General features: G+C 37.4%; 2 protein-coding genes across 5 annotated transcripts in view; one reads left to right on the top strand and one right to left on the bottom strand.

Annotated features, from left to right (window-relative positions):
• The window catches only part of LOC149558362 (phosphatidylinositol/phosphatidylcholine transfer protein SFH10-like), a 285,735-nt gene that overhangs the window by 98,137 nt on the left and 173,809 nt on the right, over positions 1-13,789 (bottom strand). The window lies entirely within an intron of this gene.
• LOC149558363 (SNF1-related protein kinase regulatory subunit gamma-1-like) lies at positions 6,971-11,837 on the top strand. The gene is made up of 3 exons (XM_089786109.1): positions 6,971-7,318; positions 10,907-10,965; positions 11,105-11,837. The coding sequence occupies exons 1-3, from the start codon at positions 6,971-6,973 to the stop codon at positions 11,625-11,627; spliced, it is 930 nt and encodes a 309-aa protein (XP_089642235.1). The 3' UTR covers positions 11,628-11,837.

Raw genomic sequence — 13,789 nt, 5'->3', positions numbered from 1 at the left:
AATATTTCAATCATAGTATCATGTTTGATTAGGTCTGGCGAAAAAATGGAATATTCTGCTTGAAAATTGATTCTTAAAAGCTTGGCAGCTGACATCTCACACAATCAACCTCCAAGTCTGGAGTACAAAGTTTCTAGAAAACCAAACAAAATGAATCATTTTGCATCTGCAAATGAAATAGACCTAATTTTGAAGGTTTTGGGACTGGCTAGTCACAGCCAACTGAGAATTAGGGTTCAAGATGTCAAGGACACTGGCATTGCGCCTGCAAATTAATGTAGGATTAGTCTCAAAGGTGATGGGACTGATCAGTCATGGCCAGCTGTGTATTAGTTTTAATGTGCTCAAGGATGCTAGCATTGCTTTGATTATTATTACAGCCCAACAGAATATGCCTTTTGCAGATCATTTTTATGTATTTCTTATTGTTTGGCAACCAGCTCTGTTGTAAATTAGAATTTACATTCATGACTGTCTTTGAAATTGTCTTGTAGATAAGCAGGGATAACTTAAAGAAACCTCTCCTAGAAAAAATATGTAAAATGCTCGCGAATCCAAAATCAAATGGGCGGGAAAATTTTCATCTCCAGGGCAAATTTTTCTTTCAACATAAGAAAATATGTTCGCGAATTTTTATCTTACCCTAACAAAAATCATTTTAAATGTGGCGAAATAAATTACTCCTTGCTGGCACATAAATATATGGTGGCTAATGTTTTTTCTTGCCCAAAATGAGTTTGTAATGTGAGAGGTGAATTAATTCTTTTGTAGGAAAAATAATAATGGTCTTGGCTAATCTTTGGTGGTAAACTAAAAAATTGATTAATGTCAAAGCAAATTTGCCAAGTGTAGTGGCTAGCGACCTCTAAAGCTTTATGGTTGCCAAGTGTACTAACTAGTGTCCATTATTAATAATGTCACCAACTTGTCCCCTGCCACTTTGGTACCATTAATACATTACTTTTATCGATTGTTGATTAATTACAGATTAACAACAAAAGATGCATTTCGGGGCCAGTTACTCAAAAATAAAGAATGGAGACAGGTGGCATGTTTTGCACGACAGCCATTAACTGGACTGTAGTGAACATCATATCAAGATTAAAATCATAAATGCATGACTGACACTTATAATTAGTACATTCCATTTTCTGCCAGCTTGGCAGGCACTCCCGCATTAATGCGAGTACATTTCCCAAACTTGAGAATTTATACAAATATGAAAACTAAAGATATGAAAGATCACGAACAATTGTATTGTCCCCGATCCAATGCTCTGAATTTTTGACTGATTTCCTTGAATTCAACTGCAAAGCCTTCCTTCTATTGGTATTATATAGTAATATTTCTTCTTAACAATACCTTTAAGCTTCCGAACATTTCGTAAAACAATTTACTTACAAACAAAATTTATCCCTTATATCATCCCTCTATCCTTCCTAAAGTTTACTTACCATAGGATTCTCCAATCTGTTTTACTAATCTGAATTTATTTTGTAGTTTTACTATTTAAACATATTGTCACACAATATCCGGGCACCTGTGTATATTCTTTAGTTGCCTCTTTGGTAATTAGTCTCTTCCTGCATGAGAATTGCTGAAGATAAAATACTTCACCAGATCACTAAATATTCAGCCTGAATAATATTATGTGGGTAGGGATTTGTCTAGATCACTAATAAGACTTATTATCCATTTCCTCTGCAATTATTCTGCATTCTCTTTGATACAGATTAATATCTTTGATCCTTTCCTTGGTGGTAAAAAATTATTGACTTCAAACGATCGGTGTGACTATTGATGATGTGCATAGGAGCATCCTGACTTAATCTTTTAATGTAACCACACTATTATAAAGAGAATGTCACCATGCAAGTGATCTTAACAATCATACTGTTCTATTGCATTCCTTTCACAATCAACAAGAAATTCTTTTATGGTTATCATCGTGCTGAGCAAATCACTCTGACTGAGCAATTGATTTGGTTCATATGCAGAAATGAATGATCTGTTTTGGCACTAATTGTATTTGGTGTTGATCGACTGCAGAAAAGATTCTCTTTAAGTAATGATATTCTTCCCCAATAGCATTAGCGATTGGATAGCATCGCTGAGGAGTGAGAATCATCTGTATTGTTAATTCCGAGCCAACGTATATCCTGTTCAATGATGTGTTAATCCCTTAAGTTATTCTCCCCGTTACATATATGGTGAGATTTGATTCCTTCTATCATACGATGACTGTAGCTATCAAACCCCCAAACCGTGTTTTGAGTCTAAGATATTAATACTGTCAGTTGAGTAAGACCTCCCAGTAGGAATGGAATTCCCATCCTTTGTTTGACTTGCAAGTATTAATATTGTTTTTCTGGCTTGGCAACGAATGAACTATGTATCTAGAGCTTATCACTCCTTCCTTTATTTTCTTTGTTTTATCGCTCTAATCATTGCTTTCTATTTGTGAAAACTGGTCCCATGCTCCAAAAATACATTATTAAGGGATTTCAATTCTTCCTCCAAAGTAAGCTTATCCTCAAAGATATTACCAAAGAAATATGGATTCCACTCCTTCAATTTACGTTTGGTAACTTTCAACTTACTTACAACCTGGAACAATTTGGAACACAAGACTTATGTTTCCTCCCACAAGTGTTTGATTGATTTAAGACAATTTTCATCTTTGAACCACATTTTCTCAAATTTGAAAGGACAATTGTTGGGGTGTTTGTCTTCCAAGATTTTAAGACAGGAAAGTGATTCGATCCTAATATTGGTTTCACTTCAGAATGGAAAGAAATAGGAAAAGTTGGCAGATCCTCATAAATAAGGAACCTATCTAACCATTCTACAACATTGCTAAAACTTCTCCTTCTATTATTGCAGGTAAAGGCATCGTTTGAACATTCCAGTTCCATGAAACCTAGCCTATTAACCCAATCAGAAAACTCCTTGGATGCGAAGGAGAGGGAGTTGCTAGCCCCACGCTTTTCAGAGGGATGGAAGATAGCATTGAAATTTCCTCCTAAACTAGATAAAGCTTCCCTTTCTAAATTTAGCCTCTCCTCCAGTTCCTTCCATAACCTAGATTGTTGATTGGATCATAGACATTAAAAAGCCTATAACCTATATAAGATCTTATACCTTTCATTGAACCACATATCCAGTTTCTATGGAATTCTAAGGATTGAGACATTTCTTGGGTCCCATAACAAGGAAAGCCCATCTGAGGCACATTCTTCTAGGGATTCCCTTACCTCCCTCCAACCTAGAGATCTCCTAAATTTATCCATCTTTTCGTTATTTAATTTTGTTTCTTGAAGAAGAAGAATGTCAACCTTAGTAGTAGAAATGCAATGCTTTAGAAGCCGCTACTTGTTAAGGGCATTGAGGCCCCTAACATTCCATGCAATGATATTCATGACAGTATTGGATGGATCTTCCCCCTCCCTGCATCAAGAATATCAATGAGTTTAACCTGGCCCCTAGCTACCTCATCTTTTGATCACAATTCTTTCAAGGATTTCCATCCATATTTCCTCAGAACTTTTGCACAATCAAGAGCCCCTCTACTTAGAAGGGAGGCTCCTAAACTTGAAGGGCCTGAATTGTCCTCAGCCAACTCCTCTTGGTTCTCAAATCCTAAGAATTCCTTATGAGTGGAAGGGAGTATTTCCTCTTCCCTTTGATCTACTTCCAGAATCTTAGAAATCAGAATAGATTTTTGTAACTTCACTTCGTCCTTATCACAACTCTCATCCAAAAATTGATTTATTAGGTCATCCACTACCATGTTGTTAAGGGCTTCAATTAGCATTTTAACTTCCGCTTCTTTCCTTTCTAGACTTTCACATGGGACTTCCTCTAGAGGGATCGAGTTGCTGAACCATTCTACATCCTCCTCAGAATCCTGAATAATTTTATTTGCTTCATTAAAGGGGATTGCCTACAAACATGTCTCTGGTGAGGGGCATTCTTAATCGTCATGTTCCGATTTAATGATTACTGACTTTACACAAGGACAGCATTCCCTAATCTCCCCTTCTTCAAAAGCATCCACCAGGTTAACCAAGCAACCACCACCCTTTTCATTGAGTGAGATTTCAATATCTAGATTGGCCCCAGGTTAAATCTAATTGCAAACATCTTGAGGTAAAGAAACAATAACATTTATATTAATATCTAGAGGTTTAAAATCAATAACATTTACATCTACTTTAACTATAATAATTGGACTAGAGCAAGCCATATCAGTTTCTATAATTCCTACAAAAGAGCCTAATTTATCACTTATGCTCCTAAGCATATCCTTAACCAGATATTCAATCGGAAGATTGGGAAATAGGATAGCTTTATCTACGTCAAAGTTCGTTGATTTCTTCGGATTGAAAAAGGGAATCCATAATAAAAAAAATTAAGGGTAATCATTCAACACTAGGGTTTTCCTATGCAGGACATTATTTCTTAAATCTAAGCTATCACAACCATAATATATGAATTCATTTTCCATAATTATTAAGTTAACATGCCTACCTAGGAGTTTTTAAAGCCAACTTACGTAATGTCCCCATCTTTTAGCATCTCAATGGAGTTCTTAGCCTTTACATTCTCCGAAGGCTATGTCAGGAAATAAGGAGAAACTGATTAAATTAATTTCTTATAAAGTCATTAAATAAATTCAAATTAAACGGTGATTTTATATTTAATTAATTTAATTAAAAGTGACTAAAGTTAAATAAATAAACTAAAAGAATCTTCTAGAAGGAAGAATTTAATATAATTTTCTTTCTTCTAGGAGGTCCATCTATCGAAGGAAAAGAATAAATATGGACGACAGCCTCATTGTTGAGCATCAAATGTGTTGTCATCTACTTTTCTAAATAACTTGTGGAGCCAAGGGTTGCTACAGTTGCTACATTGATCGTTGGGAGCAAGCACTCCCATTGATTTGCATAACTAAGGTGGTGAAATATCTTCCAAAGGGTTGCGATTGTTGGAGAAGACAAATCAGTCTTTTCATTGTGCCGAATTTGTGGCCTAGGGCCAGATTTGTGGAGTAAGGAATAAGTTAGATATTGCTACAAGAACTCGGCTACAGTATTGCTGCTACAGTACTACCGCTACAATAACACTGCTACAATGCCGCTGCTACAGTGTCGTTGCTACAGCTACAGTAATTCACTACAGTGTCATTGCTACTATAGGAACATGCTACAGAAAAAATCCAAATTCCCTTGAGCAGTTTTCCAAATTCCTATATATTTCATTTGTAATGCATGGAGGATAGATTTGAATATTTTAGAGCATGTGAAGAATTTAGAAATCATTTGTAATCTGATTTATATCAGACTTTTACATTAGAATTGTTGCCCTAATGTCTTATTGACGTAGATGCATATTTTCTCATTTATAGTCAATGCTCTATGTTTCAAAAAAATTTAGACATCCAAAAACATTTGTTGTTAGTTATTTGGAGTATTGCAAACGAATCAATTAAAGTTTGGCATTTAGAAGGAAATCAGACTTTAGATCTACAATAAATATATCCCTTGTGTGCAAAGTGTTTGACGAAATTCTCAAGTTAGCAATCAGAATTGCACAGACTTTTACAGTGGTATAAGTGCTTGCTTGCGAAGTGTTTGACGAACTATCAAATAACTGATTTAAGAAAGAATTTGGTATTGTTGAAGTTATAACAGGTCGAGGTTATTACATTGGTATCAAAGCTAAAACTTGTCATCCTTAGGGTTTAGCAATCACATGCAGCCACCTCGGGTTGGCTATCACAGATTTTAAACTCGCAAGCGAGCTTTGTTTAACAGGCAGCCAGACACCATGGGTGACAGGCAAGAGCGCAGCCCACCACGAGACCATAGGAATGAGGATCAGGAAACAAGAAAGTTTTTTAGAGCAATGGTTACAGCACAAGAGCAGATGGCTTAGGCTTTGCAAGCACTCACTACCATGGTTGAGCACATGAACCCACAGGTCAGACGGAATCAAGAACAAGGGGATAACAGGAGTGCAATGGGGTCACCTAGAGCTCACAGAACTCTTTCCAAAACAGCAGACAGGCCCACACGTCCTACCTTTGTTAGAGAGGAACCAGTACAGGAGCCAGCTAAGGAAGCTAAGGATGGGATATTTGCAAATATCCTTATTGATGCTAATGATGAATGGGAATTATTGGCACCGCAAGTTGGGAGAGAATGACTTTTGAGACGTTTGTGAACCAAAGAAGAGAACACACAACCATGCAATCAAACAAAATAGGACACCTCGTGGCAAGGATAATGAATTAAAGCTTGCTACAAGGAAGCTTTCCTTGACTACATTTGATGGGAGTAGCAGAATAACAGTGCAAGCTTGGATTCACAAGCCTGATACCTTCTTAGCACTGAGAACTATGACAGAAGTGAAGGCAATAAAATATGTCACACTACATTTAGGAGTTGCACATGATTGGTGGTACCATGTGATGGTTACCCTTCAACATAACCAAGTGACTTCATATCAGGACTTCGTGGACAAGTTGGTAGAGAGGTTTGATAAGAAGGATCCAGAAGTCTACTTTAGGGAGTTGGCACAATTGAGACAGACAAGCGGATTGGAGTATTCCATTAGTGATTTTCAAAGGCTATCCATTATGCTGTCAAATAGATCAGATAGGAGATTAGTTGTTTTGTTCACTTAGGGATTATCCAAACCACTACAGGGTTGGGTAAAAGCTTTTGATCTATTCAATTTGCAAGAAGTGATTGAGAAGACTAGAAGTATGGAACAAGCAACCCCAATAAATAAATTTCAGTCAAAAAGTGCATCATCTAGCAAAAACAAACCGTTCTTCAAGAAACCTGAGAGGAATGAAACAAAGGCTGAAAATAAAGATAAATCATTTGCTCCTTTGGATAAAGAGACATTGAATGATTTAAGGATGAAAAAACTTTGTTTTTATTGTAAAGCACTCAATGACATGAACCATGACTGTCCTTTGAGGCCAACAGGGAAAGCAAACAGGGTTATGTGGGTTTATTATGAGGATTCTGATTCTGAAAATTCAAGCCAGCAATCTGAAAATGAGGAATCAATTGAAGAAAAGGAAAGCACAAATGATATAGGTGATGAGAAGACTGAGGGTAGACTTACGGAGGCCCATCTCATTAGTGTACGACAAGAGGGATCATTCAGGATGAGAGGGGTATTGGTTGGTCGACGAGTTATTACTTTGCTTGATAAAAGTGCTACTCACAATCTTATTGATTCCAGATTGATTGAGAGGCATGGGATACAGACAGAACAGTTTAAGGGTCTGAGAGTGAGGGTAGCTGATGGCTACATCCTCAAATGTGACACAAAAATTACAAGTCTGCCCCTAAAGATCAACAACTTTGATTTCAAAGCAGATTTTTATGTTATTAACATGGGTGATACAGATTTAGTTATTGGCATGACTTGATTACATAATATAGGGGAATTCACTCTAAATTTGAGAGATATAGAGATGAGGTATCAATCAGAAGGGAAGACCAATATACTTAAGGCCATTTGTGCCAATGGATTTAGGATGATCTCTTACAAACACATGGAGAGCTTGTTGAGACATGAGGTTGAGTGGGCAGCCCGTTGCACTTTAATGCCATCACTGGGCTAGCAAAAATCAAAATATCACCCAGACATACAGGAATTGACAATTAACCACTACAAGGTTTTCAATGAAATACCACCAGATAGAGGTATTGAGCATATTATTGAGTTAGAGGAGGGTGCTAAACCCATCATGATCACACCTTACAGGCATCCAAAGAGATTGAAGGATGAGATTGAGAAAACCATCAGAGAACTACTTGGTATAGGGCACATTAGACCAAGTAAGTCTCCTTTCGCTCCTTCTATGATTTTGGTGAAGGACAGTACTCTTAGGATATGCATAGATTACAAGGTCCCGAACAAGAAGACTATCAAAAATAGGTCTCCCATCCCACGGATTGATGAGTTATTAGATGAGCTACATGGAGCATGTTTCTTCTCGAAAATTGATTTGAGATCAGGCTATCATCAGATCCGAGTCAAAGAGCAAGATATAGAGAACACATCATTCAAGTGTCATTGCGGGCATTTTGAGTTTGTAGTTATGCCATTTGGACTAACTAATGCTCCAGCTACTCTTTAGTCCACAATGAATAGGATTTTTCAGCATCAGTCGAGGAAATTTCTGTTAGTCTTCGTTGATGACATCTTACTGTATAGTAGGACATGGGATGAGCATGTGCGACACTTAGACACTATGTTGAGCATTCTAAGCAGAGAGTCTTTATATGCAAAAGAATCAAAGTGTGATTTGGGATTATTAGAGTTATTATATCTAGGTCGCACTTTCAGTGCTTAGGGAGTACGCATGGATCCTAAAAAGATTTGTGCTATTATTGAGTGGCCTACTCCGTAAACTTGTCAGAATTAAGAGGATTTTTAGGGTTGTGTGGGTTCTATAGGAGGTTTGTCAGTGGATATTCTAGGCATGCAACACCCTTGACAGACTTGACGAGAAAGGGGGCTTTCTTATGGACTCTTAAGGCACAGGAGTGTTTTGATAGTTTCAAGGAGTCGATGACTTCTTGTCCAGTACTAGCATTACCAGATTTTAGCAAACCTTTTAAGCTGCATTGTGATGCATCTAGCGAAGGTGTTGGAGCGGTGTTTATGCTGGACAAACACTTGATTGTTTATGAGAGTACGAAGCTTAGGAGGCCTGAAAGAACTTAAGCATTTATGATAAGGAAATGTTGGCCATAATGCATGCTTTGGCCAAATTCAGGCAATATTTAGTGGGTAGAAAATTCAACATAAAAACCAATCACAATAGCTTGAAATATTTCTTAGGGCGGTGAAATCTTGAAATCTTAATGATGGGCAGCAGAAATGGGTAAGTAAATTACAGGCATATAATTTTGATATTACCTATTTCAATGGGACACAGAAAGTAGTAGCAGATGCCTTGTCATGAAGACCCCACTTGAGCCTGATGACCAATATATCAAAGCATTGGAGACATTTGATCCTTGCAGAGTATGCAAAGGATACATGGGCATCGGGATTAATAGATAGATCGATCCAAAATAGTGATTTCACCCTTGAGAATGAGATCATCATTTACAAAGGGCACATTTATTTGGTGCCAGGGTCAGAGGTGAAGAGGATGGTGTTGAGAGTTTATCATGGCTCACCTATGGCTAAAATCCAAGTTTTTACAAAACCTACCAACAGATTCGTGAGCGTTTTTCTTGGAAAGGGCTCAAAGATGAGGTGTTGCAATATGTTAGAGAGTGTCCTACTTGCTAGCAGAATAAACAGGAGAACTCTTACCCAACCGGCTTACTTAAGCCACTTTCGGTTCCTAACAAGAAGTGGGAGTGTTTATCAATGGACTTCATCACAAGACTGCCGAGAGCCCAGGGTAGAGATTGTATATATGTTGTTGTTGATCTTACAAAGTTTGACCACTTCTTCCCAATGAACACCATACATTGCTACATAGGTGGTAGATTTATTCTTCAGAGAGGTATTTAGGTTGCATGGTTTAACTTGGAGCATCATCAGCGACCGAGATAGCAGGTTTATGAGTCACTTCTGGCAGGAGTTGTTTAGATTGTGCGGGACAAAGCTCACTCCGAGTACTAGCTACCACCCTAGACAGATGGTCAGACAGAGATAGTAAACAAATGGGTGAAGGGATACCTTAGGCACTACATGGTGTAGGTGCACTTTTAGTACCCCTATTTCAAAACTACAAATATTTGGTTGTCCTGGTCAGTTTTCTCATAAGTTCCCTAAACTTTCTTGAAACATGATGTTGTAAAAGATGAAGACTATAGTCTTGAGACACAGATGTAAAAGTTTTATGCCTCAGATTCAGAAGATCAAATGTCAGAGTTCAAATCCAGATCTATATCTACAGATTCAACCATGCAAAAACAAGATTTGGAATTGCAGAATTAGAATTGGAATGCATATTTGGAATTGGAATTAGAAGATTAGACAGATTCGCAGGAAGATGAGAGAAATAATGGTATGTGAAGCTATATCATGTGATCTAAAAGAGCTTATGCAAAAGTTTATACCAGAGGTGATTGGGAAAGAAATTGAGAAGGCTACTTCATCCATTTACCCTTTGCGAAATGTATTCATCAGAAAAGTCAAAATCTTGAAAGCTCCAAAATTTGACCTTGGAAAGCTTATGGAGATACATGGAGATTATTCGGAGGAGATTGGTGTCATTAGAGGGAAATGTTCTATCGCCTCCTTCTCTAGTAGACCTTGTGTCGTATCCAGCCAATCCAGTGCCACCTACAGTTAGAAAGCTTGAGGGCAATGTCAATGACATCAATCAAAGAATTTTGGTGATAATAATAGTATTGGCTGTCATATTTTTCATATCAGGATGTCTCCATCTGCTGATCAGATTTCTTGTGAAAACACCGAGGAGAGGAGACCCAGGTTTGAGTCATGCCAACGTGACAGTCCTACAAGGACAGTTGCAATAGCTATTTCATCTTCATGATTCCGGTGTCGAGCAGGGCTTAATCGATACACTACCTCTGTTCCTATACAAGGCTGTGATAGAAGTAAAGGATTACAAATTATTTTATCTACATTTCCCTGCATAGAACATCCCCAGTGAAAATAAATTAAAGATAGTTGCCAAGACAGTAATGGTAATGCCCGATATCCTTCTAAGCAAGGCAAAATGGCAGAGTAAATTGTTAAAAATGGATGTATTCAAGCTTGGTGACTTTGGGTCTATCAGTTGGAAATTGGAGGAGCACAAGTTTAATCATAAAGCTAATATGACGAGCTTTCATCAAATATTCGACAGAGTACTTGCAGCCAATTATGTTTTACATTTCTGATCAAGATATTGAGTGCACCAGTAAGGGATATAAATGCGCCAGATGATGCAACTCGGATTGACAAGTAGATCGGGATTGTTAAGTTTATAGGAATCTCTGCTAGGTTACTTCAACAGTCTCAATTGTTTGGAATAACTCAGATCCTAAAGCTAATGCTGCAAAGGGAGGTCACCTCTTTGAAATGTTGACATCCTCAAAATTCAATGGGGAAACAACACACTTTCAAAACTTGGCCTTCCAGTAATGAAACCGGATCAAATGGTCAAGTTCATTGATCAACCTATTCTCCAAGCATTCAAATTGATGAGTGAAAAGCGTGTAGGAGGGCTTCCAATTATTGAGAAAGAAGGAAAGAAAGTTGTGGGGAACATAAGTTTAAGGGACATCCAGTTTCTGCTGATGGCCCTTGAGATATATAAAGAATTCAGATCGGTTACAACAAAGGCCTTCTATACGGCAGTTAGATCTCACCTCTCGTTAAAGCAAGAGGCATCATCTCCCTTGGAACATGTGATCACGTACGAAAAGACTGATACTGTTGAATATGTCATATTGAAATTGGATAATGCAAGGATTCAAAGGATCTATGTTGTTGATAGTCATAGCAATTTAGAGGGTGTTGTAACTCTGCGAGATATTATATCCACATTTGTTCAGGAACCTCCTGGATACTTCGAAGATTTCTTCTATCAAGTGGTGCCATTACCCAGGAATAGCATTGTGTGAAGATGTCTTTGTATATAATATTGTAGATCTGGTAAAGAGGGAATATCATACCCGAGACAGACCACGGCCACAGATTGCCCATGTTTGTAGTTATAGGATTCTTGAATTCATTAAAAACTTTAAACGAGAAGCATATGATCTGTTGGTTGTATATTTCAAACCTTACCATGAAAAAAATGAGATAACATTATCTGTCATTGATCAGCTCAAGTTGGAAATAGTCATAAAATGTTGGGCAGGCTCTGAAAAATGTAGCAACCTTGATAAAAGAAATCAAGAAGCTAGATGATAAAACTAGGGAGTATTACGAAGGGAAAATTGACTACGATGAAGAAACATTATGTTAGCAATGGATGCACGCTTCATTGTTGAATTCCTCAGATCCGAGATTAAAAGTAACAAGTACATGAGCCTCATCTTTGGGACTCATGAGCAGCACAATATGGTGTATCGCAATATAGAATATGACTTTGTGAAAGCTGGAAAATCAGACTCCTTTCTTTATTCTGGAAATTGCACTCTTTGTGGTGTTTGTGAAAGATGTGTCTCCCTGCAATAATAAAAATAGCAAAAATGACCAAGGCCTTGAAATGCTGGTTGAAGTAGCCGTATTACACAAAAATGGAAGAACTGTCGTTGTGATGACCCCTGCAAAACAGAACACTACATCTCAAGATAATCAATTGCGTCACCTCGTGTATTTCATTGAAAATGCCATCATCAATTTACCTCCTGATCAGGAGCAAATGGTTTGGCTCATAGACTTCACTAGTTGGTCCTTGTCAAATTCTGTGCTAATGAGAACAACTCGGGAAACTACAAATATTCTACAAAACCATTATCCCGAAATGTTGGCAGTGGTAATGCTTCTTTGTTGACTCCATTATGCAATTGTCATTCAATATACCAGCATCAAGTCGACTGATGGAGTCTTTTCATTTCATATTCTTGGAGGCAGATCAAAGGATGAGACAGAGTCTTTTGGGCTTCTCCTTATGTGTAATTTCAGAAATATTATTCAAAGTCTTTCCAAGTCTCTGAATTCGAAGCACCTCATATTCTCATGAAGGCTTATGTTGGTGTTTTCTATATAAGCCATAATAAAAGATGTAACCACCAGGTCGGCAAAATGGTTGGCATGAGGAGAGGTTGCAGAGACAATCATACTTGGTGTCAATTCTTTATTGTACGGGTTCTTCTTTGCTGCAAGAGACAGAGAGCTGGAGTAGAGGGAAGGAACTTAGTTTAATTTGTTTTGCATTTTCATTATGCATGTTAAGAGTTCGAGTTTTTGTAATAGATTGAGCATAAGTTGTGAGCAAATAAAATCTGAGTATTCTTATTTGTGATGTTCAAAGCAACAGGGGTTTTATTCTAAATAAGAGCATTTAGTATTTCTCCTTTGATTATTATCAATCAAAGTGTTGTTATTTTCAGTTTTGGGCATCATCTTCCATCTTGTGTTGAATTATGAATGGGTTGTAGATCAGAGTATTTGCAGACGTTCGTATTACAAGAATTGGGATTATTTAACACTATCTTTCATTTCATTTTCCAATGCATTTGCATACATAGCATTCACATTGCATTACCAATGTCGGGGAGTCATAGGAGATGTGAATTCCTGGGGTTGGCTAGGTGTAGAACTGAATTCTCTGCCTGAGTTAGTTCTATCTAGGGTTGGCTTGGTTTTCCTCTTTCGTTCTCGGGTTAAAAACGTACCCAATTAGTTTAGGAACATTCAAATTCATTGAATATCATTGATAAGGGAGCTGTACCTTTCAATTAAGAGGAAATCTATCAACCTCATGATAGATTATCCAACTGTTGGTATCAAATTGTTTCTCACAGGTTCGGGCATTTAAGAGTTACATTGGAAAGAACAATCTGTTTACCAACAGATTTTTGGCGACTCCGCTGGGGAGTTGGACAAGAAGATCAGTGCTAGAGATTGTTTTCTTAGTCTTATTATTGTTATCTCTGCTTGAGATTGGCGACTCTGTGTCTTTAAAAGAACCTATTATATATCAGAGTTTGAAAGATTTGAAAGTTCTTATCATTCAGGTTCCCAGCTAATATTTTTGGTGACTAAGAGGAAGAATACTTTGATTTTTCAAGCTACATATTCATTTTCTCTGCTACTCAGAGATTGGCGACTTCAT

Source organism: Cupressus sempervirens, chromosome 5 (assembly GCF_028749045.1).
Source record: "Cupressus sempervirens isolate cs-2001-9-10 chromosome 5, ASM2874904v1, whole genome shotgun sequence".
NCBI lineage: Eukaryota > Viridiplantae > Streptophyta > Pinopsida > Cupressales > Cupressaceae > Cupressus > Cupressus sempervirens.
This window is presented reverse-complemented; position numbering and strand designations above follow the sequence as displayed.